At 45.0% G+C, this 23179-nt stretch overlaps 1 protein-coding gene across 1 annotated transcript in view; it reads right to left on the reverse strand.

Annotated features, from left to right (window-relative positions):
* Positions 1-2164: 2164 nt before the first annotated feature.
* The window catches only part of CIBAR1 (CBY1 interacting BAR domain containing 1), a 422832-nt gene continuing 401817 nt past the window's right edge, over positions 2165-23179 (reverse strand). The window contains exon 9 of the mRNA XM_078687046.1: positions 2165-2605. Within this exon, the coding sequence (XP_078543172.1) occupies positions 2522-2605 (84 nt within the window). The 3' untranslated portion in view covers positions 2165-2521. The remainder of the gene's footprint in view (positions 2606-23179) is intronic.

Raw genomic sequence — 23179 nt, forward strand, 5'->3', positions numbered from 1 at the left:
AAGCCTTAGCTATATACTGCTTGCTCAGGTTCAGAGGAAGGCTATGACTTCCATGGCTCGGTTTCTTAGCGCAATGTTGATAATCTATCAATCATGTTAATTCCCATGCCGTTACTGGCGACAGTCGCCAGAGCATGAAATTAAAATATGAAAGGAGGCAGAACGCCTCACTGGTGAAGGAAAGTACAGTGGGAGAAATGGATATTTAAAGGAGACAAATACAAGACACAAATTAAAGAGCGTCTCAGGGAAACGTCAAAGAGAAAAAACATTACCACTAAAAACATGGATGAACTGCCAAGGATGGGAGGAGGTGGGGGCACTAAACAGATAAAACGAGTTAAGAGGAAATACAGAGATTATAGCATGTCAAGGATTTCAGACATATATTTGGGAACTGGGGAACAAGGAAAATAGCAAATGTAGAGAAGAACAGACAAAGAGCTAAAGATCAAGACAACATAAATGGGAAGAGAAAAATGGAAAAACAGAGGAAAACATACACGAATACAGATTAGAAGATACTGACAGATAGATATAAAGATATTCGGGCAACGTAATGGAGACATAAGAAAAAAGTAAAGACATGTCCAGCACATAAATACCAAGAGTGGAGCACAACAGGTCAGCTCGTGCCCAGCAGTGCCTTGAACGACACTCACCAACACTCCCAAACTTGTGATCCGCCCCGTTCATGCTTCTAAGCACTACGTCGAGACTCAGTGTCTCCATCAAGCGCCGCCTCGAGGTGGGGGTGGTAGGCCAAAGCTCCCCGTTTCCGTCCCCCGCAGGAGGGTAGAATGCACACACAGACCGGGGCCCACAGACTGAGCCTACGGGTCCCCGGCAGAGAGCAGGGAGAAGCCTGGGGTTCCAGCCCGAGCGCTCTCCAGCTCCCTCCTTGGCCCAGCTTCCACTGGCATGTTTGCCAAGCTCGCCACAGGCTAATGGAAACCTCAAGGGCATTTCTAAATGCTCTCTCTGTCTTGAAGGTTTGCTGAGGTCGCTAATCCTGCGAGTTTAAACTTTCTTTAGAAAAATCACCTGAGCACCTTAACGGACGGCCTGCTGACAGGACCCAGCCTGTTAAAAATAAATAAATAGATTGCACCTCGCGTCCTCCCTTCCACATGTTCTAATTATTCAACCAAGCTCCGAGCTGTGGTCTGAAGACGCTGAGAGGCCAATCACGGTTCTTCACGCATTGGGCTGTTTACATCCAAGCTTCAACAAGCGGTCCCTGCATTAAAGCGTGCGTGCATATCTCCTGTCCCTACGCGTGCGTGTTCTGCTGAAAGGCAGTAATGAAAAGACACGCAGAATGCAATGGAAAACAAGAGCGTGCGTCTGCCAGTGAAAATGAAAGCTAAATGAAGCGTGCGAGGAGAGAAGTGTGAGAGGAGACACCAGAGAAGAGACGCCATGCTCGTGCACATCGCCCGTCCGTGAGCGCACATGATTTGTCTCCCTTCGCTAGCAAAACCGACAATAATAGTCCTGCCAAGGCAAGGCAGCGCATGCGCTGCATTCGCTAAGCAAGACCTAAAAATAATTGTACCCTCTAACTGCTCGCTGAAAATACAAAAACAGAAACAATACCTTGTTTGAGAAATGCCAGAAAGCACCTGGTCAAATACAAGTTAATTCTCTGGAAAATAAAAATAAAATATAAATACATATGATGAAGCTGCAGTAGGAGCTGAAACAATTCTTACACTTGAAGGAAAAGGAGATAAACTTGTTATTAGCCACTCGAGCATCTAAAACAGTGTGAGGGAAAGATTTAAGCTTTGAAGGTGAAGGTTCAAATCAGTAACCTCACTATTGTCCAAATCTAACGAATGGCTCCAGAAGGATAATGATCAAAGTGATGTTCTCTACTGTGGCCAGCATGTAATTCAACAGAGGGCTCTGGTCATCATGTAATTCAACAGAGGGCACCCTGGACTTTAAGAGAGGGCTTTGGTTTTACAAGAAACTCTGCAATACTCAAAGTATCTAAACTGGGGAACCACTCAGCAAGACAGGACATTTCTTTTACAAGAAAAGAAAACTATTTGGTGGTGAGTTGGAACACATTTTATTTTTCCACCCAAAGAACAAAGGCACATTATATTACAAAAAGACTTGAAAACTTTTTCAAATTAATCCTGCAACATTTAAAGTGAACTGCTTTGTTTTATTAAAATATCTCAACATTAAAAGTTCAAAATCGGGCATAGGAACAATTCAAACTTGAGGCATTCTTCTCAGGCAGTGGCATTATAGAACTTACACGAAAGGATGCCTAAATGTTTTTAAGAAAATTCAAATCATGGCATAACCAGATAACCAAGTCAATACTACGATGGTCGAGTCAATACTACTATGGTCAGTTCAAATAGGAAGGCGATTGATTTCTTGCTTCTGGATTAATTAAAGGCATTTTACAACAGCACTCGGAATTTAAAAGTCTTTCAAGTGCTTAGACGACTTTAATTCCTTTAATCCAGGAAAAGTTAAATTAGCAGTGCGATAAAGATTAATTTTCGTCATCTGTTGCATCATCTTCATCCCCATCATCTTCGTCTCCACCATAATTATCACAATCTTCTAAATTCTGTCTCTGATAGACCAAAAATGAAAAACAGTGTAGATGGACATTGGTTATTAATCGTAAACAATCATTTATTTCACACTGATGCAAAACGAGAATATCATTACAAAAAAGGAAACAATGTCAATACAATAAGCATATTAAAGAACTTACAATAAATACATTAATTTACTAAGAAAACAAGCATTGACAAAGGCAATAGGTCTTGCTTATGTGAGACCTTCTCAAAAACCATTGACGAAGAAAACGAGTAGAGCTATTTGATTTTGTCAAAGCTTTCTTTGCCATGTTGTACAGCAGTGCAGGTTGAAAGTAAAAGTTTTAGCACCATTTTCTTTTCTTCAGCAGCGCTGCTGAACATCAATTAAAAAAAAACAATAATAAAGCCAATAGGTCTTGTGTTGGGGAGCCTGTTGGCTTTACCAATGATCGGTTTTTACTCTTTGTTATTAAGGTTGTTCAGTACCTATTGCTGATTCGGTTCCTGTTTCAACGTGCCTTTCCTTGTAACATTATTCTGAACTACTTTGGGTTTGCACCGTAAAAGTGATTTTTCTAATCAAAACCTATCATAGTTTCACTTTAGGCATATTGACTGATCAGGGGTATAAACCCCAACAATCATAATCAAGGCCATTAGGTCTCGCCTATCGGAGATCTACTGGCTTTGGTGGAGTGGAGTGGCACTGTGTGGAGTGGGGTGGCAGTGTGCGTCATAGAGTGGTATTGTGTGGCATGGAGTGGAACTGAGTGGAGTGTAATTGTGTGGAGTGCTACTGAATGGATTGGAGTGGCATTGTGTGGCATGGAGTGCAAATGCGTGGAGTGGCAATGTATGGCATGGAGTCGAGTGGCACAATGTGGTGTAGAGTTGAATTGTGTGGAGTGAAGTGGAATTGTGTCTCATTGAGTGGAGTGGCACTGTGTGACATGGAGTGCAACTGAATGGCATGAGGTGGAGCAGCATTGTTTGGAGCTGAATTGTGAGGCATGGATTGGCATCGAGTAGAGTGACAGTGTTGTAGTGGACTGAAATGGTGTGACAATGTGTGAAGTGGAATTGTGTGGATAAGGTGTTGAGTGAAATTGTGTTGCACTGTGTGGTGTGGAATTGTGTGGAGTGGCATTGAGTGGATTGGACTGAAGTGGAATGGTGTGGTGTGGAATTGTGTGGCACTGTGTTGCATAGACTGGCATGAAGTGGCATGGCTTGGGATTGTGTGGCATTGAGTGGAGTAGAATTATGTGGCACTGAGTAGGATGGAGTAGAATTGTGTGGCATTATGTAGCTTGGAGTTAAACTGTGTGGGATTATGTGGAATGGAATTGTTTGGCATTATGTAGCATGGATTTATGTGGCTTTGTGTGGAGTGCTATTGTGTGGCACTGTAGAGTGGAATTGTGTTGGCATGGAGTTGAGTGCAACTGAGTGGAGTGTAGTGCAATTGTGTGGAGTGGCATTGTGTGGCAGATAGTGTACTGGAGTGGAATTTCACGGATTGGAACTGTCTGACAATGTGTGGAGGGAATTGTGTGGAACTCCGTGGAGTGTATTTATGTGACACTGTGTGTAATTGTGTGGTATTGTTTGGAGTGGAGGGCTGTGTAATTGTGTGTTATTATGTGGTGTGAAGTGGAACTGTGTGGTAATGCGTGGAATTGTGTGGAGTTGAGTGGAATTGTGTGGAGTTGAGTGGAACTGTGTGGAGTGAAACTGTGTAACATTATGTGGCATGGAGTGGAACTATATGGAACTGTGTGGAGTGGAATTGTGTGGCAGAGAGTGGCATTGTGTGGAGTTGAATCGTGGGGCATGGAGTAGAATAGTGTGATGTGGAGTGCAATCATGTGGCGTGAAGTGAAATTGTCTGGGAATGAGTGGAGCAGAACTGTGTTGCATTGTGTGGAGTGGAATTGTGTGCCGTAGAGAGGATTTGTGTGGTGTAGAATGGATTGGAATTATGTGGAGGAGAGTGGAATTTTGTGGAGTAGAACTGTGTGGTATTGTATGAGATGGAGTGAAGGGGAACTGAGTGGAGTGGCAGTGTGTGGCATTAGGTGGAGTAGTATGGAGTAGAATTGTGTGGCTTGGGGTGGCACTGTGTGGAAAGAAGTGGAGTGGAATTGTAAGGAGTGGAGTGGAATTATATGGAGTGGAGTGGTACTATAAGGAGTTGAATTGTGTGACATTGTGTGGCGTGGAATTGTGTGGCACTGTCTGTATTGGAATTGTGTGGCACTGTGTGGAGTGGAATTGTGTGGAGTGGCATTGAGTGGATTGGACTGAAGTGGAATGGTGTGGTGTGGAATTGTGTGGCACTGTGTTGCATGGACTGGCATGAAGTGGCATGGCTTGGAATTGTGTGGCATTGAGTGGAGTAGAATTATGTGGCACTGTGTAGGATGGAGTAGAATTGTGTGGCATTATGTAGCTTGGAGTTAAACTGTGTGGGATTATGTGGAATGGAATTGTTTGGCATTATGTGGCATGGATTTATGTGGCTTTGTGTGGAGTTCTATTGTGTGGCACTGTAGAGTGGAATTGTGTTGGCATGGAGTTGAGTGCAACTGAGTGGAGTGCAATTGTGTGGAGTGGCATTGTGTGGCAGATAGTGTACTGGAGTGGAATTTCACGGAGTGGAACTGTCTGACAATGTGTGGAGGGAATTGTGTGGAACTCTGAGGAGTGTATTTATGTGACACTGTGTGTAATTGTGTGGTATTGTTTGGAGTGGAGGGCTGTGTAATTGTGTATTATTATGTGGTGTGAAGTGGAACTGTGTGGTAATGTGTGGAATTGTGTGGAGTTTAGTGGAATTGTGTGGAGTTGAGTGGAACTGTGTGGTGTGAAACTGTGTAACATTATGTGGCATGGAGTGGAACTATGTGGCATGGAGTGGAACTATATGGAACTGTGTGGAGTGGAATTGTGAGGCAGAGAGTGGCATTGTGTGGAGTAGAATTGTGTGGCTTGGGGTGGCACTGTGTGGAAAGAAGTGGAGTGGAATTGTAAGGAGTGGAGTGGAATTAAATGGAGTGGAGTGGTACTATAAGGAGTTGAATTGTGTGACATTATGTGGCGTGGAATTGTGTGGCACTGTCTGTAGTGGAATTGTGTGGCACTGTGTGGAATGGAATTGTGTGGCTTAGAATGAAACTGTGTGGCACTGCCTGGAGTGGAAGAAAATAATTTACTTACCTGAACTTCGGTTATCCAGTATTGATATCTTTCATAGATTCACACACCTTTATCATTCCCCGTCGTTGAGTGTCTTTGCTTTTGAGAATTGGACCATTTGGCTGGGATTTGGAGGTCCTACGAGGTCCTGCAAGTGACTTCCCCAGCCTTCCAGGAAGGCATCCGTTATCAGGAGGTAGTCTGGAATCTTTCAGGAAAGTGAGGCCTTTCGAAAGATTTGGTCCATGACACCACCACTGCATTGCTGTGTTCATCGCTGGGGTTTTTGGAAGGGTATCTTCGAAGGATCCCGACGTTTGCAGCCATTGTTTCTGAAGCTCTTCCTGAAGTGGTCTTGTTTGAGTCTGGCTAAGGGCACTAGGCCAATTGCAGATGAGCACATTTCTAGGAGCGACTTGTACCTTCTTAATGAAATGGACTTTCTTCTTGAGATGGCCACAGCCAGCTGCCACAGACGTGCCTGTCGTTTGTCTGATATGAAAGGCTTTGCATAGGATCGTATCCAACCTGGCTCCCAGAAATGGTGTTAACTGACTGGGAAGAAATGAAGACTTTTTAATGTTCGCTCTCAGCCCTAGTTTGTTGAATAGCTGGAGACAAACATTCATGGTTCTGGCCGCTTGGCTTGCTGTTGGTACCTTCAGTAGCCACTCGTCCAAGTAGGGGAATACTTGGTGATTTGAGAGCATAAGGTCGCGGCCACTGGTGGAAGGCATTTTGTAAATATTATGGGTGCTGACTAGAGGTCGAAAGGGAGAACTTTGAACTTGTAGTGGGTACCAGCTACTGTAAACCTGAAGAATCTTCGGTGTTTAAGATGGATGGGGACGTGGGAAATATACGTCTTGCAGATTGAGTGAGATCATAAAGTCTCCTTTGTTGAGGCGACACAGGATCTTGGCTAAAGTCATCCTGAAAGTTTGCTTTCTCAGGTACTTGTTGAGCTTTCAGAGATCCAGTATTGGTCTCCACTGCCCTGACTTTTCATTATTAAGAAAAAATGGGAGTAGAAACCCCAACCCCTTTGTAGAGTTGGAACCTCCTTGATTGCACCTTTTGAGAGCATGATCTTTACTTCCTTGTACAATAAACGAAGACAAGGGGTTCCCTTGGGTGGAGTAGTTGGAACTCCAGAGTATGACCAAAGGCAATTAGATCCAACACCCATGGGTCTGATGTTATGCTCTCCCATGGCTGGTAGAAACTGCAAATCTTTCCACCCATGTGAGTGAAAGGCTCACTGTTTCTTTTTGTTCTCTGGCCCTTGGGACGGTCTACTCTTCCAGTCTCCTTGACAAGAAAAACCAGCCGTAGAAGACTGTAGGTAGGTGGAAGGCGGATAGATCTGCCTGTATTGCGCCTAATATGGCTAGTATTGCTGATCCCTCTGAAAACTGCCTCTGTATGTGGGAAACCCATACCCCTTTGCTTTTCTGAAAGGCATCTTTCTATACTGGAAGGTGCCTAATGACTTTGCTGTGTCAGTTTTTATGGAGAACAGAACCTCATTGATGTGCTTGCCGAATATGGAATCTCCATTGAATGCCATAGTCAAGATCTTTGTTTGGACTTTAGGTCTGAAGGTGGTGGCCTTCAACCATCCCTGGTGCCTTAACACTACTGCGCTTGCCAGTTGTCAGAAACTTGTGTTAACTATATCCATAGTACAGTCAATGGTTACATTGCTCATTCACCCTCTAGAAGGATCTTCCTTGCCTCTTGTTTTTTATTTTCAGGGATGAGGTCTAACAAAGATGCCATATCTGACCACATCTGCTGATCTCAACGGCCAATGATGGCTAGAGCATTGACGGCACAGATGGTAACTGCCGCCATTGTAGAAAAGCGCTTACCCATGATATCCAGTCTACACCTCTCCTAATCAGGGGAAGTCAAGATCGGGGCTGCCGGCGAAATGACAGAATCCAGCTTCAGCTGACATGTCAGGCAAGAAGGGGAATCCTCAGGGGCCCTATTCTTCTTATCTATTCGAGGGTGCACTGGTGATATTGTGGCCAGCATCTTCATTATTTTTACTCTCTCCTACCAAACAATCTATTATGGGGGTTGTGTGAATAGATTTCCTGGCCTCCTCCTTAAACTCATACAGAAAGCAATCTGTATGTTTCACAGCCATGGGAAAATGGAATCTGTTGGGACACTTTCTCCATCAAGTTTTGGAACCCCATCCGATGTCTTCTGGAGGTCAGTCCGCTGGGTGATGCGGCGGAGGAGAGAGAGTAGGAATGATCTAATCATCCCAGGGATCTGCAGGTGGGTGAGGATTCCGGGATCTTTCCTTCCTCTATCTCTTCATCTGAAGAAGAGGGGTTTTCCTGGCCAGGAGCCTAAATTGAAGGGTGCGGTATTGCAGGCGTTGTTGGTTGAGGTAAAGCTGGTGTTCCTGTGGACTGCGGCTGTAATGGTGTGGCTCAATCTGGACATCTTGGGGTGGAAATCTCTGCCTATAGTCCACTAAAATGACTTGAAGGTCTTGGATTAGAGATGGTGGTAAATGCGCCATTTCTCTAGGACGAGGCTCAGGAGGATCGCCACAAGGTCAGTGTGTAGATCATTCACATGAACTCTTTTCCTGCCACAGGTCTTACATGGGTGGAAAAGGCCTGTTTTATCTGACATGTTGGTGAAGATCAATTTTCAAGAAGAATTCTAGAAGCTTGAATGTAGAAAAATGAATAGAACTCAGGGAGACTTCCTTCACACACAAGGTGTGGTGAAAATCTGAGGGAAACTGTCTCAGCTAGGAGAGTTCTAGAGGGTGCTAGCAGCTGATTTGCAGCATTCAACATTTGGTCCTTTTTTTTGTAAAAAGGACATAAATAGGCTATTTGAAACATGGCGTAGGGTCATTATAGCCAATGGCATCATTTAGATATTGCTTGATTATGTTACTGTGGGACTCCCAACTCGATGACGGGGAATGATTCAGGCATGTGAATCTATGAAAGAGAGATCAATACTGGATAATTGTGTGACACTGTGTGGAGTGAAATTGTTTGGAGTGGAATTGTGTGGTGTGCACACAAATCTCTGTAGTATCTCAATCACAGCTCAAGCAGCAGAAGGGCACTTATCAAGAAGATGCTAGGTCCTAAAGAAACGGAAAGTGATGCCTAAAATGCTCAGCCAATTAGGCGGCAGCACAGAAGAGCGACAATGAAGCCAAAGACTGGTAAGCAATGGACAGGGTCCAAGCCCTTTATTGTATACAATACCCCTACCAGCGAACAGCGCATACAGTGGCTGAGGCTTGGGTATGATGATTAGTGATACACTATAACTGTTCTCTTCAGCAGGTATATTATTTCCATGAATTATACTAGCTATAACAGTCAATGCACTTAATATGAACAAGGGTTTGTTTAAGATCAATAACTTTCACACCGTATAAAATCTATCATGCCTATTAATCCCAGCATGAAACGTCTGTGATTGTTTATGCTTTTTTAGACTGTCATTCAGCGCTTTTGCTTGGAAATACGGGCACACTATAATCTCACACACACACAAAATAACAGTGTGTGTACGTAAAAACATAGAAGGTTTTATTCTTTCTGGACTTTCAGATCAACCCACTCCAAGCTGCCTGTTGAAAAAGTTGCCTGGACCTGCCATTGCACGTCAGTTAACCCATTTATCAGGTTCTCCTTTCAATCATGCAGCCTGGGATCAACAGGGTGTATCATTTGTGCACAATGAGACTTGTATCACATTATCCATGTCACTCAGGGGTAAGGTGACACAGAAATTAGTTTATTTTTTTTTTATTTATTTCAAAACCTTTATTAAGAATATAAAGCATAGAACACAGCATGGTGCCTACATCCCTAGATGGGCCGGCCTTGCAAAGTAGCATATTTCATTGCAATAAGGATGGGGAAGGAGTACACAGCAAGCCGCCTACAAGCACATCGGGCCGGCTGCGTTAGTTGGAGCATGTTCAAGCAGGGTCACCATGAGGTCAAAAGCAGTGTGATTTACAACTACAATCAGAAGAACTACTCCACCACTTTTGTACAGTCATAAAGGAAGGATACTCGTGTATATTGATGCTTTTTTGCAAACTCGTTTTGAGTTTCATTTGCGCGAGGCCCTTGCGCCGTATTAAAACTACAACTGGCGAGTGCCACCCAGTAGCACTTTAAGTGCCATCTCCAAGAACTGTAGCTGCTATATTAAGTCTAGCATTGCCGTCACACCAATTTATGTAGCTAATTTCAAGGATGTTGCGCATAGAATAGATTAAGGAGCCAACCATGGCAGCTCCCTGCTGACTTATCTTGTGCGCGGGGGTCGCTGAACCATTGCAACACTATGACAGTAATTCAGTCGTCAAAGCGCAAAGCGGTGCGTTGCCTCTTGAGGTAATTCAGTTTCAACTCTATTTTGTATTCCGTCGCCATTTTGTGTTGCCTTTACACAGGCTGCTCGATGAACGAAGTGTCTCTGCCCTTTGGACTGCAACATGTCGAAAACCCCCTCCGTCCTTGTTTTGAAACCAATCTCAGACACCAGCCGGCCTAACTAATCCTTGTCTGGACTACCTAATCCCTGTATCAACTATCTGTTAGCCTTTAGTATTCTTCTCCTGCAGTATCTTATCTTTTGGCCTTTGCTATTCTCTCCCTGTGTTTTCTTATTTCACAACCTTTCTTTTGAAGCATACAGACATGTCCTGCCATTACTGATTGACCTATAGGTGCTGTCATTGATTGACTTATGGGGTTGGGCAAAAACACGACTCAAGGGGGACCTTCTGGTTACATGATGCCTTGTTTTGACTGTTTTCCTATTGGCTAATATTTGGCAGATCTTGCATGTCCATATTAGGCATTTTGCATGCTTGCATGAGCTAGGACTGCCCCTTGCTTTTATGTAACCCTCACATATATAAGGTCCCAGTGTTCTGTACTCTTTGGACTGCCTCATTCAGTTGCTACGGCTTCTGTGTGACGTAGTCACACTCATTTGAGTTTAATAAAGATGTTATTTTATATTTCAGCTTCTGTGCCAACTTCTTCTTTGTGAGTTTAAAAGGATCAAGTATTAGTGAGACCCCTGAGAAGGAGTTTTGATTTCTTCAATTGGCGCGCCATCGGGGACCTCATCAGATAAGTGACTATCTGAGGGAGTGATCTTGTCAGGAGACTGGAATCTACTGACGAGGACAGGACAGGACTCTACTAAGGAGGTACTCTGTGCACGGAGATTCTGGGGATTCTTTGTCTCTACAGCCCAGTATATTTCTGATCTTCCTGATTTTGATCCTCCACATGATGTCACTCCTGACTGAGAACCTTTTTGGCGTGAGTATTCTAAAAAAGACCGTTAGGTCATTCAGAACTTGGCAGCTAGAATTAGGACAACCTTTTGATTGGTAAGAGTAAGGTAGTTTAGTAACGCTTAGCTTTGGAATTTGTGTTGGCCAACTTTGGATATGTATGGATTTGATATGCAAATTGCAATTTGTGTAGGCAGGTAATGAGGAGACTTTTCTCTACTTTGTATAAAATTTGAACGGTGCAACGTACGGAGAGTACCTTAAGCACTACTTTGATTATAATATTTGCATATTCTGCAATATTTTTGGCATGCCTGTTTCAAGCTCACATTGAAGAATGTGTTGCTTTTTTTGGAGGTACCATAGTGTGATGTGAAGTAAATTAGCCGGCTCTCCTAGAGGGAATACCTAAATAGGTTTAGGTTTAAAAACATATTTCTTCCTTGGTGATTTTGTATCCCCAGGGAATTAAAATATGGACATAATACATACAAGGATCCTTTGTTCTGCGCAATCTTATGAATGGAGATATGCAGAGCGATTTTTGGTGTTCTGCCAGCCAAAGCTAGTGAATTGAGAGTATTTTGGCTTCTTGGATATACTTAACAACAAGGGTTGGTGATGGACAGAGTTTCTGAATTAAGCAGAATACTCTCACCCGGTCAAGAGATCAGGGCTAGATCCAATACCGTTTTTTAGCTCACTGCACCATCCCAGTTCAGAACCTGGCTATATGCAAATTAGTCTGTTCCTGTCCCAGTGCATGATGGGAACAGGGCAAACCAAACTACCAAGCCAATTCTTACACTGGGAAGGAAACAAGCTTCCGGGGACCGGTTTCTGGCATTTCAGCCGTCGTCGGCCCGGCTTGCTTGAATCCTGATGGTGCAATGAGCAAGGGACTCACATCTGAGTATACCCTTCCACGCTTAGGGTGGACAAAATATTTAACAACAAGGGTTGGTGATGGACAGAGTTTCTGAACTGGGCCAGGGACAGACTAGTTTGCATATAGCCAGGTTCTGAACTGGGATGGTGCAGTGAGCTAAAAAACGGTGATGGATCAAGCCCTGATCTGTTGACTGGGTAGGAGTGTTCTGATTAACTCAGATACTCTGTCCATCACCACCCCCTTTTGTAATTATTTTGGCCACCATGAGTGTGGAAGGGTATGCTCAGACATGAGTCCCTTGCTCGTTGCACCATCAGGATTCAAGCAAGCCGGGCCGAAGACGGCTGTAATGCCAGAAACCGGTCCCCGGAAGCTTGTTTCCTTTCCAGTAAAGAATTGGCTTGGTAGTTTGGTCTGCCCTGTTCCCATGATGCACTGGGCCAGGGACAGACTAATTTGCATATAGCCAGGTTCTGAACTGGGATGGTGCAGTGAGCTAAAAAACGGTGATGGATCAAGCCCTGATCTGTTGACTGGGTAGGAGTGTTCTGTTTAACTCAGATACTCTGTCCATCACCACCCCCTTTTTGTAATTATTTTGGCCACCATGAGTGTGGAAGGGTATGCTCAGACATGAGTCCCTTGCTCGTTGCACCATCAGGATTCAAGCAAGCCGGGCCGAAGACGGCTGTAATGCCAGAAACCGGTCCCCGGAAGCTTGTTTCCTTTCCAGTAAAGAATTGGCTTGGTAGTTTGGTCTGCCCTGTTCCCATGATGCACTGGGCCAGGGACAGACTAATTTGCATATAGCCAGGTTCTGAACTGGGATGGTGCAGTGAGCTACAAAACGGTGATGGATCAAGCCCTGATCTGTTGACTGGGTAGGAGTGTTCTGATTAACTCAGATACTCTGTCCATCACCACCCCCTTTTTGTAATTATTTTGGCCACCATGAGTGTGGAAGGGTATGCTCAGACATGAGTCCCTTGCTCGTTGCACCATCAGGATTCAAGCAAGCCGGGCCGAAGACGGCTGTAATGCCAGAAACCGGTCCCCGGAAGCTTGTTTCCTTTCCAGTAAAGAATTGGCTTGGTAGTTTGGTCTGCCCTGTTCCCATGATGCACTGGGCCAGGGACAGACTAATTTGCATATAGCCAGGTTCTGAACTGGGATGGTGCAGTGAGCTAAAAAACGGTGATGGATCAAGCCCTGATCTGTTGACTGGGTAGGAGTGTTCTGTTTAACTCAGATACTCTGTCCATCACCACCCCCTTTTTGTAATTATTTTGGCCACCATGAGTGTGGAAGGGTATGCTCAGACATGAGTCCCTTGCTCGTTGCACCATCAGGATTCAAGCAAGCCGGGCCGAAGACGGCTGTAATGCCAGAAACCGGTCCCCGGAAGCTTGTTTCCTTTCCAGTAAAGAATTGGCTTGGTAGTTTGGTCTGCCCTGTTCCCATGATGCACTGGGCCAGGGACAGACTAATTTGCATATAGCCAGGTTCTGAACTGGGATGGTGCAGTGAGCTACAAAACGGTGATGGATCAAGCCCTGATCTGTTGACTGGGTAGGAGTGTTCTGATTAACTCAGATACTCTGTCCATCACCACCCCTTTTTGTAATTTTTCTTGGATATACAGGAGTCTGTAGGGCTATTTTTGTAGTCTTTTGAAACACTATTGAGAAGCGTTTCTTGTAAATATGACTTACAACTAGTATTTACAAATGGTTTGGTTTAAGTACAGTCTGTGGGCTGTCCTTTGTTTCAGTCCTAAGTGTTGATCTGTGGGTTAAATGTGTGTTTAAATGTCTATGTGGTTTTCCCATTAGTGCAACTTCTGTAAGTAAATAGCGATGGCGCTATTTACGAAATAAATGGCTAAAGCGCGCTGTATTGTGTCCCCTGAGTGTTTGACCCCTTTCTGTTTATGTCTGAAATGAGCTCAATGTGTGTTTGTGGTTTTTATTGATGTTTTCAGTCTATTATGCAAAATGTCTAAATGCTTAAAAACTCAAATTAAAATTCACATTCACTAGGAATAAAAAAGGCCTCAAAAACAAAATTGTGTGTTTTGTAGAAAAATAAACTTATAGCACTTTTTACTAACATACATTGTATTAGATATTAACAGGCAAACACTTCAGCTGAAGTAAATTTTAGCTGAACTCAAATGCATATTATAGAACACGCATTGCTATGTCTTAGTTTGAAAACGACTGCCACCGTGCTCATGTTACAACACTGAGAGACAAGCTAAATAAACAGGAATATTTACTCAGCCAGGACTTCGCCCTCAGTTAAACACGGGTGATTCTTTGCATTTCAGAATGTTGTTTTAAAAAAGTTCCAAAACTAAGGTTCATTATTTTGTATTACAGGAAGACATTTCAATTAAGGGTTTCCTCTCTTTAAGCATTTTTATAAGCATATTCTTGGTTCTGTTGCTAAATAATAATTGTCCTTTTTAAAAAAAAAAATGGCGCAAAAATTTGTCATGTTTCAAGTTAGGCTTCTGTGCTTAGCCTTATAAATGAATGCGTCTAAAATGATAGGCAAGGGATGCAGCTTGCTTTTATATGTGGAATTATCAAAAATGATTGGGTATATTAAAATAATTATTAATTATGAAAAATAATTATTAAAAATAAGTGCTTCTAAATTCGTTTTTTACTATTTATAAAGTTTAATACTCAAACTGTGACCTCCTAGCATTATAATTTAATTTAAGTTGTGTTGTACTGCATAATGAGGACATTTGCATATGGAATGTCACTTGGCGCCAGCATTAAAAACTCATTTTTCTAAGAATTTACATGAGATATGTCTAATGTCCAATCTCTGCAATCTGTAAAGTACATTCTGAGGATGATTAATACACAATTATAGGATATTTATTTTTAAGTGTCCCAAATATCAAAGTCGAATTTGGGTAAAATAGACTATTCAAACAGCATTCTTGCCATTTACAATAGCTTTAAAGTGCATTAGGCTTCAGTAAATGCATACATTTAGGTATAATACAAATTTGCAGGTTGTTCCCATTTGGGGTTGCTTTTAATGGCTCAGTGAGCCAATGTGCCCGGTGCAGAGGTTTGAGTTTAATATCAGGGTTGAAGGTTCTAACTCTAGCTGGACCTACTGAGACGTTCATCCATTTAAGGTTGATGAACTGAGTACCGTTGCTTAGGGTAGTAACAAACATTTGTTCTAAAGCTAGTATGTTATGTTATTATGATTCTGCGAATTATTCACAGTAACTGTTTTAATAATCTAAGTATAGAAATAAATTGTAGCCCCTAAAAAAAGTAATATATATAAAGTGTTTTTAAATAGGGTTAATTATTGCAGGTTACGAAGAGTTAGGAAGGCTTTTTGTCTTTGACAGCTTCAGGGTGAGGAGAGCGGGCTGAGGAGCGCAGAGCGCGAGGCAGATTTTGACCTTGAGGTCAGTAAGGTGGGAGTTAGGAGTGAGTGTAAACAGATGGAGAAATCATTGCTTGGAAAAGCTTCTCTGACAAGAAGACATTAATGCTTGCACACTATAGGAACCTTGAAAAATGGCGGGGACCAGGAATGCTTGCAGTGGCTGCTAGCAGCCCAGAAAGTTCTGCTGGGGTGTTATGTTTAGCTCTTGGAGGACTGTGCGAGGCTTTCATGTCGACATCTGCTGCCTATTAAATTAAATTTTTTTTTTTTAAAGTGTTCGTGTGTTTTTCATGTTTTTGCATTTTGTCCTTCTATGAATTGTTCCTGCTGGTCCTGTGTGTCAGAAGCGATACAGTAAGTTGTATTTGACAGCCGATCACCACTAACTGGTGACCAGCTGCCAAAAGGAGGGTGAGGAAAGTTAAAACAAAAAAACTGTGTAATTTTGATTTTAAGCCTGACAAATTAAGCAGGCCCGAATATTGGGTTTTGGGTTGCAGGTTCACAGTGCATAAAGTACATGACATGGTGTTGTGTGTCACCGTTTATTTACATATGCTATTGTAATTTGTCTATGCTTTTTGTGCTTGGTATACAGCAGGTATATCTGATGGCTTGACATGTGCGTTTTTTTATTATTTTATGCATGTTTTTGTTTTATGTTGTTGCTTCTGATACTATTACAAGTTCTCCTGTGTTGTGAAGGGATCGTCATGACAATGCATATCGCTGCGCAACAGTTGATTAGACTTATTCTGATACTAAATTCCACAGATAATGATATTTCATGCTGTGAACATGAGAGACAACACTTCACCAGTGCATGTCTATTTAGCTATAATGGTATTGAAGGAAAATAAAAAGAGATATACAGGATCAAAGTGTGTCACCTGCAGTTAGTCACGTTACTGCCCCTTCCCTTAATGAACAGGCAGCCCTAGATTTATGTATCCTGATTGGACGTAAGGATAAATTGTAGATCTGTGACTCTTGTACATGGTGACCTAATTTTTATATTACATTAGTCAGTTTTGTTCTGCTTCCTAAGTAGTGTATGGCTTTGTTCCTTAAAGGAAACCAGGTTTATTTTTCCCTGAAGAAGGAACTGGAACATTAGCTGAGATTACCGTATATGGTGACCGCTCTGCATCCAACTGCTGAGGTCGCTCCCACCAAGCTCCTCCAAGCCTCCGGTGGTATCGTTGCTTGCTTGCTCCCACGCTTTTTCCTACGCTTGCCTGCATTAGAACCTCACGCTAGCGCTATTGTGCCTGCGCCTAATTTAACCAATTCGATTCTAACGCCAGCGCTATTGTACCCAGGCTGAATTAAGTAGATCGAAGTCTGACGCTAGCGCTATTGACATCTTTAGCATTGTTGTTGTGTATCCTCGTTCAGGACGCATATTTCTTTTTTGCTGGCTTGGCTGTTTACGCTACTGACTAGACCGGCGACCCTGCTCACCCCAGCCCCGTCGTCCTCACTTCCGCTTTGCCTGCCATTTTCTTGTTGTTGTTTTGGCCCAGCCTGCAGCTCCACCCCGCATCCCGCCTCCCAGCTGACCACCCCTCCCACAACAGAGTAGAGCATCGTTCCGCCCAGGGAATCGCTGTGACCGCTCTGCATCCAACTGCTGAGGTCGCTCCCACCAAGCTCCTCCAAGCCTCCGGTGGTATCGTTGCTTGCTTGCTCCCACGCTTTTTCCTACGCTTGCCTGCATTAGAACCTCACGCTAGCGCTATTGTGCCTGCGCCTAATTTAACCAATTCGATTCTAACGCCAGCGCTATTGTACCCAGGCTGAATTAAGTAGATCGAAGTCTGACGCTAGCGCTATTGACATCTTTAGCATTGTTGTTGTGTATCCTCGTTCAGGACGCATATTTCTTTTTTGCTGGCTTGGCTGTTTACGCTACTGACTAGACCGGCGACCCTGCTCACCCCAGCCCCGTCGTCCTCACTTCCGCTTTGCCTGCCATTTTCTTGTTGTTGTTTTGGCCCAGCCTGCAGCTCCACCCCGCATCCCGCCTCCCAGCTGACCACCCCTCGCCCCTCCCCCTCCTCTAACTACTTATGGTAGTTCCTCTAACGCGCAGCGTTCACGCGCAGCGACCGCGCCCAATCCGCGCCGAAGGTGCGCCAAAGGTAAGCCCGTCTACGCCCGTCCGCGCCTGGACCGCGCCCAGCGCCAGACCCCCTGCCCCTCGCTCTGCCCACCCCCGCATTACCTACGATGCAGCCACCCTCCTAGCCCTTAACCCCGGCCGCGCCCCCAACTGCGTCCAATCCGCCCCTGGCCACACCCATGGACCTTTCTCTTGCTACTCCTGCAAATTCAGCGGCACCGTCAACATCTCCGCTCCGACCACACCACAGATTCCCGTCCCCAACCACCTAGAATGCATCCTTCTCAACACCCGCTCGGTCCACAGGCACGCCATTGACCTTTGGAACCTACTAGACACCATCTCTCCAGACGTCGCCTTCCTAACGGAAACATGGATGAACGCCTCCTCCGCTCCAGACATCGCCATCGCTATCCCTGACGACTATAAGATTACACGCAAAGACCGCACCGACCAAACAGGAGGAGGAATCGCTATCGTCCACAAGAAATCAATCCGCATCTCAACCAGCTCTGACGCCAACCTCGCCAACTCCGAACACCTTCACTTCCAGATCCACATCGACCCCAAGACCACTCTCAGAGGCACCCTCCTCTACAGACCACCAGGACCCCGCGCAAAATTCAGTGAAGACATCACGGACTTCATCACCCCACACGCGCTCCCCTCCAAAGACTACATCCTCCTGGGAGACCTCAACTTCCACCTTGAGAAGATCAACGACCGCAACACCGCCACCCTCTTAGACAACCTCGCCAACCTCGGACTTAAACAACTGGTCACTTCCCCCACCCACATCGCAGGTCACACACTCGACCCCATCTTCACCTCTAGCAACCACGTCTCTTTCAACCACACTACGGAGCTCCTCTGGACTGACCACAGCTGCGTCCACTTCACCTACAACAAGCCGAAACCCATCATCCACCTCCAACCAACTCTACAAAGAAACTGGAACAAAATCACCACGGAACAGATCTCCTCATCGCTCCTTCAAACCTCCCCAGCCCTCTCTTCTGACGCCAACGAAGCCGCCTCCAACCTCACCCTTTGGTTATCCAACACCGCAGACACCTTAGCACCACTGAAAAAACGCCTACACAAAATCAAGAAGGCCTCATGGTTCAACGAGGACCTCAAGAAATCCAAGAAACTATGCCGCTCCCTTGAAAAGGCCTGGAAAAAAGACTCATCCACCAGCAACAAGGACGCCTTCAAAAACGCCATCCGTACTCACCACCAACTGATCCGAAAAGCCAAAAAAACAGCATTCAAGGATCGACTCGACAACAACGCCCACAACAGCAAGGAACTTTTCAACATCGTCAAGGAATTTTCCAACCCCTCGGCCAACTCCAACGACATCACCCCCTCTCAAACTCTCTGCGACTCCCTAGCCTCTTTTTTCCACAACAAGATTGCTGACATCCACAACAGCTTTGACAACCAACCCGGAAGCCAACCCACCCTACCATCAGCTGACTATCTTCCCCCCGTTAACACCCTCAACGCCTGGAACCCAATCACCACCGAGGACACCATCCGCCTGATGAATTCCATCCACTCTGGATCCCCCACAGACCCATGCCCTCACCACATCTTCAACAAAGCAGACTCCGTCATAGCTCCGCACCTCCGAGACGTCATCAACTGCTCCTTCAACGCCGCTACCTTCCCAGAAGACTGGAAACACGCTGAACTCACCGCTCTTCTGAAAAAACCAACAGCAGACCCCACCGAACTCAAAAACTACCGCCCCATCTCACTTCTTCCATTCCCGGCCAAAGTCATCGAGAAAGCTGTCAACAACCAGCTCGCCGCCTTCCTCGAAGCCAACAAATCCCTCGACTCCTCACAATCTGGATTCCGAGCCAAACACAGCACTGAGACCGCCCTCATCGCAGCAACAGACGACATTCGAACTCTTCTGGACAATGGAGACACAGTCGCCCTCATCCTCCTCGACCTCTCTGCAGCCTTCGACACAGTCTGCCACAGCACCCTTTTACAGCGCCTCAAAAACATCGGAATCCAAGGAAAGGCACTGAAATGGATCACCTCGTTCCTCTCCGGAAGAACCCAGAGAGTCCGCCTCCCACCATTCAAGTCCGAGGCCTCTGAAATCGTCTGCGGCGTACCACAAGGATCCTCACTCAGCCCCACCCTCTTCAACGTATACATGAGCCCCCTCGCGACCATCGCCCGCCAACACAACCTCAACATCATCTCTTACGCGGATGACACTCAACTGATCCTTTCTCTCACCAAGGACCCCAGCACCGCCAAAACTAACCTACACGAAGGAATGAAAGAAGTCGCCGAATGGATGAAACAAAGCCGTCTGAAACTGAACTCAGACAAAACAGAAGTCCTCATCTTAGGTAAATCCCCCTCTGCTTGGGACGACTCCTGGTGGCCGGAAGCCCTCGGAAAAGCACCCATCCCGACAGACCACGCACGGAACCTTGGCGTCATCCTGGACTCTTCACTTTCAGTGAACAGACAAGTCAGCGCCGTATCCTCATCCTGCTTCAACATCCTTCGCATGCTCAGAAAAACATTTCGCTGGATCCCCACCGAAACAAGGAAAACAGTCACCCATGCTCTGGTCACGAGCCGACTGGACTACGGAAACACCCTCTACGCAGGTACCACCGCCAAACTACAGAAGAAACTACAACGAATCCAAAACGCCTCAGCCAGGCTCATATTAGACATCCCACGCAACGAACACATCTCTGGTCACCTTAAAGACCTCCACTGGCTACCCGTCAATAAGAGGATCACTTTCCGACTGCTTACCCACGCACACAAATCACTCTACGACATCGGACCAGATTGCCTCAACTCTCGACTGTCCTTCTACACCCCCTCCCGCCAACTTCGATCTTCCAGCCAAGCATTCGCCACTGTCCCTCGCATCAACAAAACCACCATGGGAGGCAGATCCTTCTCATACCTGGCTGCCAAAACATGGAACTCACTCCCCGCTTACCTTCGCCTCACCCAGAATCACCTAGCGTTCAGAAAACAACTTAAAACGTGGATATTTGACAAATAACCCCCCTCCCCTCCCCAAGCGCCTTGAAACCCTCTGGGTATGTAGTGCGCTATATAAATTTTATGACTTGACTTGACTTGACTTGGTGTAGCGGCCAGCGGTAGAGTTAAAATTTGTGTACTATTTTGACTTTTGTGTATCACCCATACTCTTGGGGATTTTAGCTGTGTCCTAGTCCTATTTCTCTTTTCCGTATTCCTTTCACCAGTCAGCCCTTTTATTATTGTTGGTGTATTGTTCAGGTTCACACTTCCAGACTGCAGTAATGTACCAGGGACCCCCATATTATGTATAATTCCCTTTTGTATGACCAGACTGGTTTTTAAGAATTATCTTTAGGCCTACTTCGATGTTTTCCAGTCTGACTGTCAGGGTAGTGATGGACTGGTTAACTGACTCAATACTATAGTAAGACAAGTTTTCCACTTCAATAGGAGATACCTTACATTTATTTTTTGAACATGATAAATTTTCAATGACTATTTTAATTTGGTTTTTTACCCTTTTGTTCCTGCTTCTTTAATTTTTGGTGGGTTCAGATGTGTTCTAAATCATGGAAATACCAGGACTCTCTAGTTCTGGTCTTTTGTTTCCACATTTTGATCATTAGCCTTTGTATTGCATAGTGCACCTGATGCACAATTATTAAAGGGAGGTATCTACATGTCCCTGATAATCTGTATCATGTGATTTCTCTTTTGAGGTTTTCTAGATAAGGAATTTAGGAACACCTAGACGTAATCATTGAAAAAGAAAAAAAATGTTTACCCTATTAGACAATGCCACCATGTGTGAGGACATCCATTCAGATATAATTCCCATGTAACTATCTACCCTTAGATGGCAGAGGATAATGAAGGGTACCCAATTGAAGAGATTAGAAGTGTTGCCTTTGAGAATGGCAGTGTATTCTAGACCAGAATTGTCCCATGGCGTATGGCCACTCCCTCGCAGATTGCTGGCCACCTGCTTGCAGTCCCACTGTTAAAAACAGTGAACTGTTTTTGTACTTAATTGAAGGAAACTAACAACTGTGTCACATTTCCTACGTCACTAAGTTCTGCGGTATCAAGTCACAATAACCTGCAGAACATTGATTTAAGTCTAATTTCCATCAGTGACAGCTACAGATGAGGGCCGGACGTCTTGGCCCCACAGTCCCAGCACCCAGAAAGTAGCAAGGCTGGACAGCGATCGCCAGCACGCCGTCAATGGTATCTCCAAAGCATCGTACTTGCTCCATCAGACGGCACTACCTGTCATGTGCTGGTAACCTCTGACAGTGTGCAGTCCCTTGAGCCCCTTGGCCTGAGTTTTGGCCAAACCCCCCCTTTTCTTTGCTTCAACGGAAGGACAGTGCAGCGGAGGATCCAAGATTGGCAAAAGGCACTACATTGTGGTACCCATGATGAAAGGAAAAATTAAATAAAAGAGCAGCCCAAGCATCCTCCGACACTGAATAGCGAGTGTTTGAATTTGAATTTAAAATTATTTATTTAGCGCGCTTTTACCGAGCGGTTTCATGGCGCTTTTGAGTTACGACCAGCAACAGCAGCAGGGGAGATTTAGGCAGCAAAAGCACGGGAAAAAAGAAAGGTTTTAAGGTTCTTTCGGAACTCTATTTTTTTGTTTGAATATGTTTATTGCATTTTGTCATTATACAACAGTACACATATGCAAGCATAGCAAGTAAAAGGCGCTGTTACGTGGGTCATGGAGTCCCAGAGTACGTGGACCATCCCACCCACCCGGAGGTATGGCGGGGGAGAGCAAACCATATCAGTGCACAGGTAGACCTCATAACATATTCATAGTGCTGTAGCTGTTGTGTGCTACATTTACGCTCAGTAATGGCAGTGCCCAGTGTTGGCGTAATAGAACTTCTGCATCGCGACTGCATACCTTAGACTCATCTCGTATAGCGCTCAAAGTATACCATGACCGGAGGAACAAAGCAGTCATTCACATTAGCAACATATCACACATTTCAAAATTGCATTTGAAAACTACTAACTATACAAAACAATTCCAGATATATAGGAAACCATAAACCAGGTGGTGTCTGTCAGCGGTCATGTGTGTGTGTGTGTGTGGAGCTGGAGGTGCAGAGAGGAGTGTGATCCAAATGTGACATAGCAACGGTAATGTTATGTTCGTAGGAGTCTTCACCTGTGCAGCAGGGTGTGAGGGAAGGGCCGTGGAGAGGGGGGGGCAGGGAGGAGGGAGAAAGGGAGGGGGGGGAAGGTTGGGAGCGAGAAGAACGTTGGGTGTGTCATAGGTGAATATGTGGTAAACACTCACTCAATACCATTCCGGAGACATTCTTGGTGGAAGGCCACCAGGACACCATCCCACTCCAGCGCAATAGGGTACATCCGGAGACCCGCCGTCTCCTCCCGGTGCAGTGCCACACTCTCAGCCCTCGCCCAAGCATCCAGTGAGCGACGCCACTGCACCGGTTGGGGGGGCAGACTATGCTTCCAACGCCTGGTAATGAGACGTTTCGCCGTTATTAGGCCCAGATCCCAGAATCGCGCTTGGACTCTTGACTGCTTCGTCCTTTTAAATAACCCCA

This window comes from Lissotriton helveticus, chromosome 4_1 (assembly GCF_964261635.1).
Source record: "Lissotriton helveticus chromosome 4_1, aLisHel1.1, whole genome shotgun sequence".
NCBI classification, from domain to species: Eukaryota; Metazoa; Chordata; class Amphibia; order Caudata; family Salamandridae; genus Lissotriton; species Lissotriton helveticus.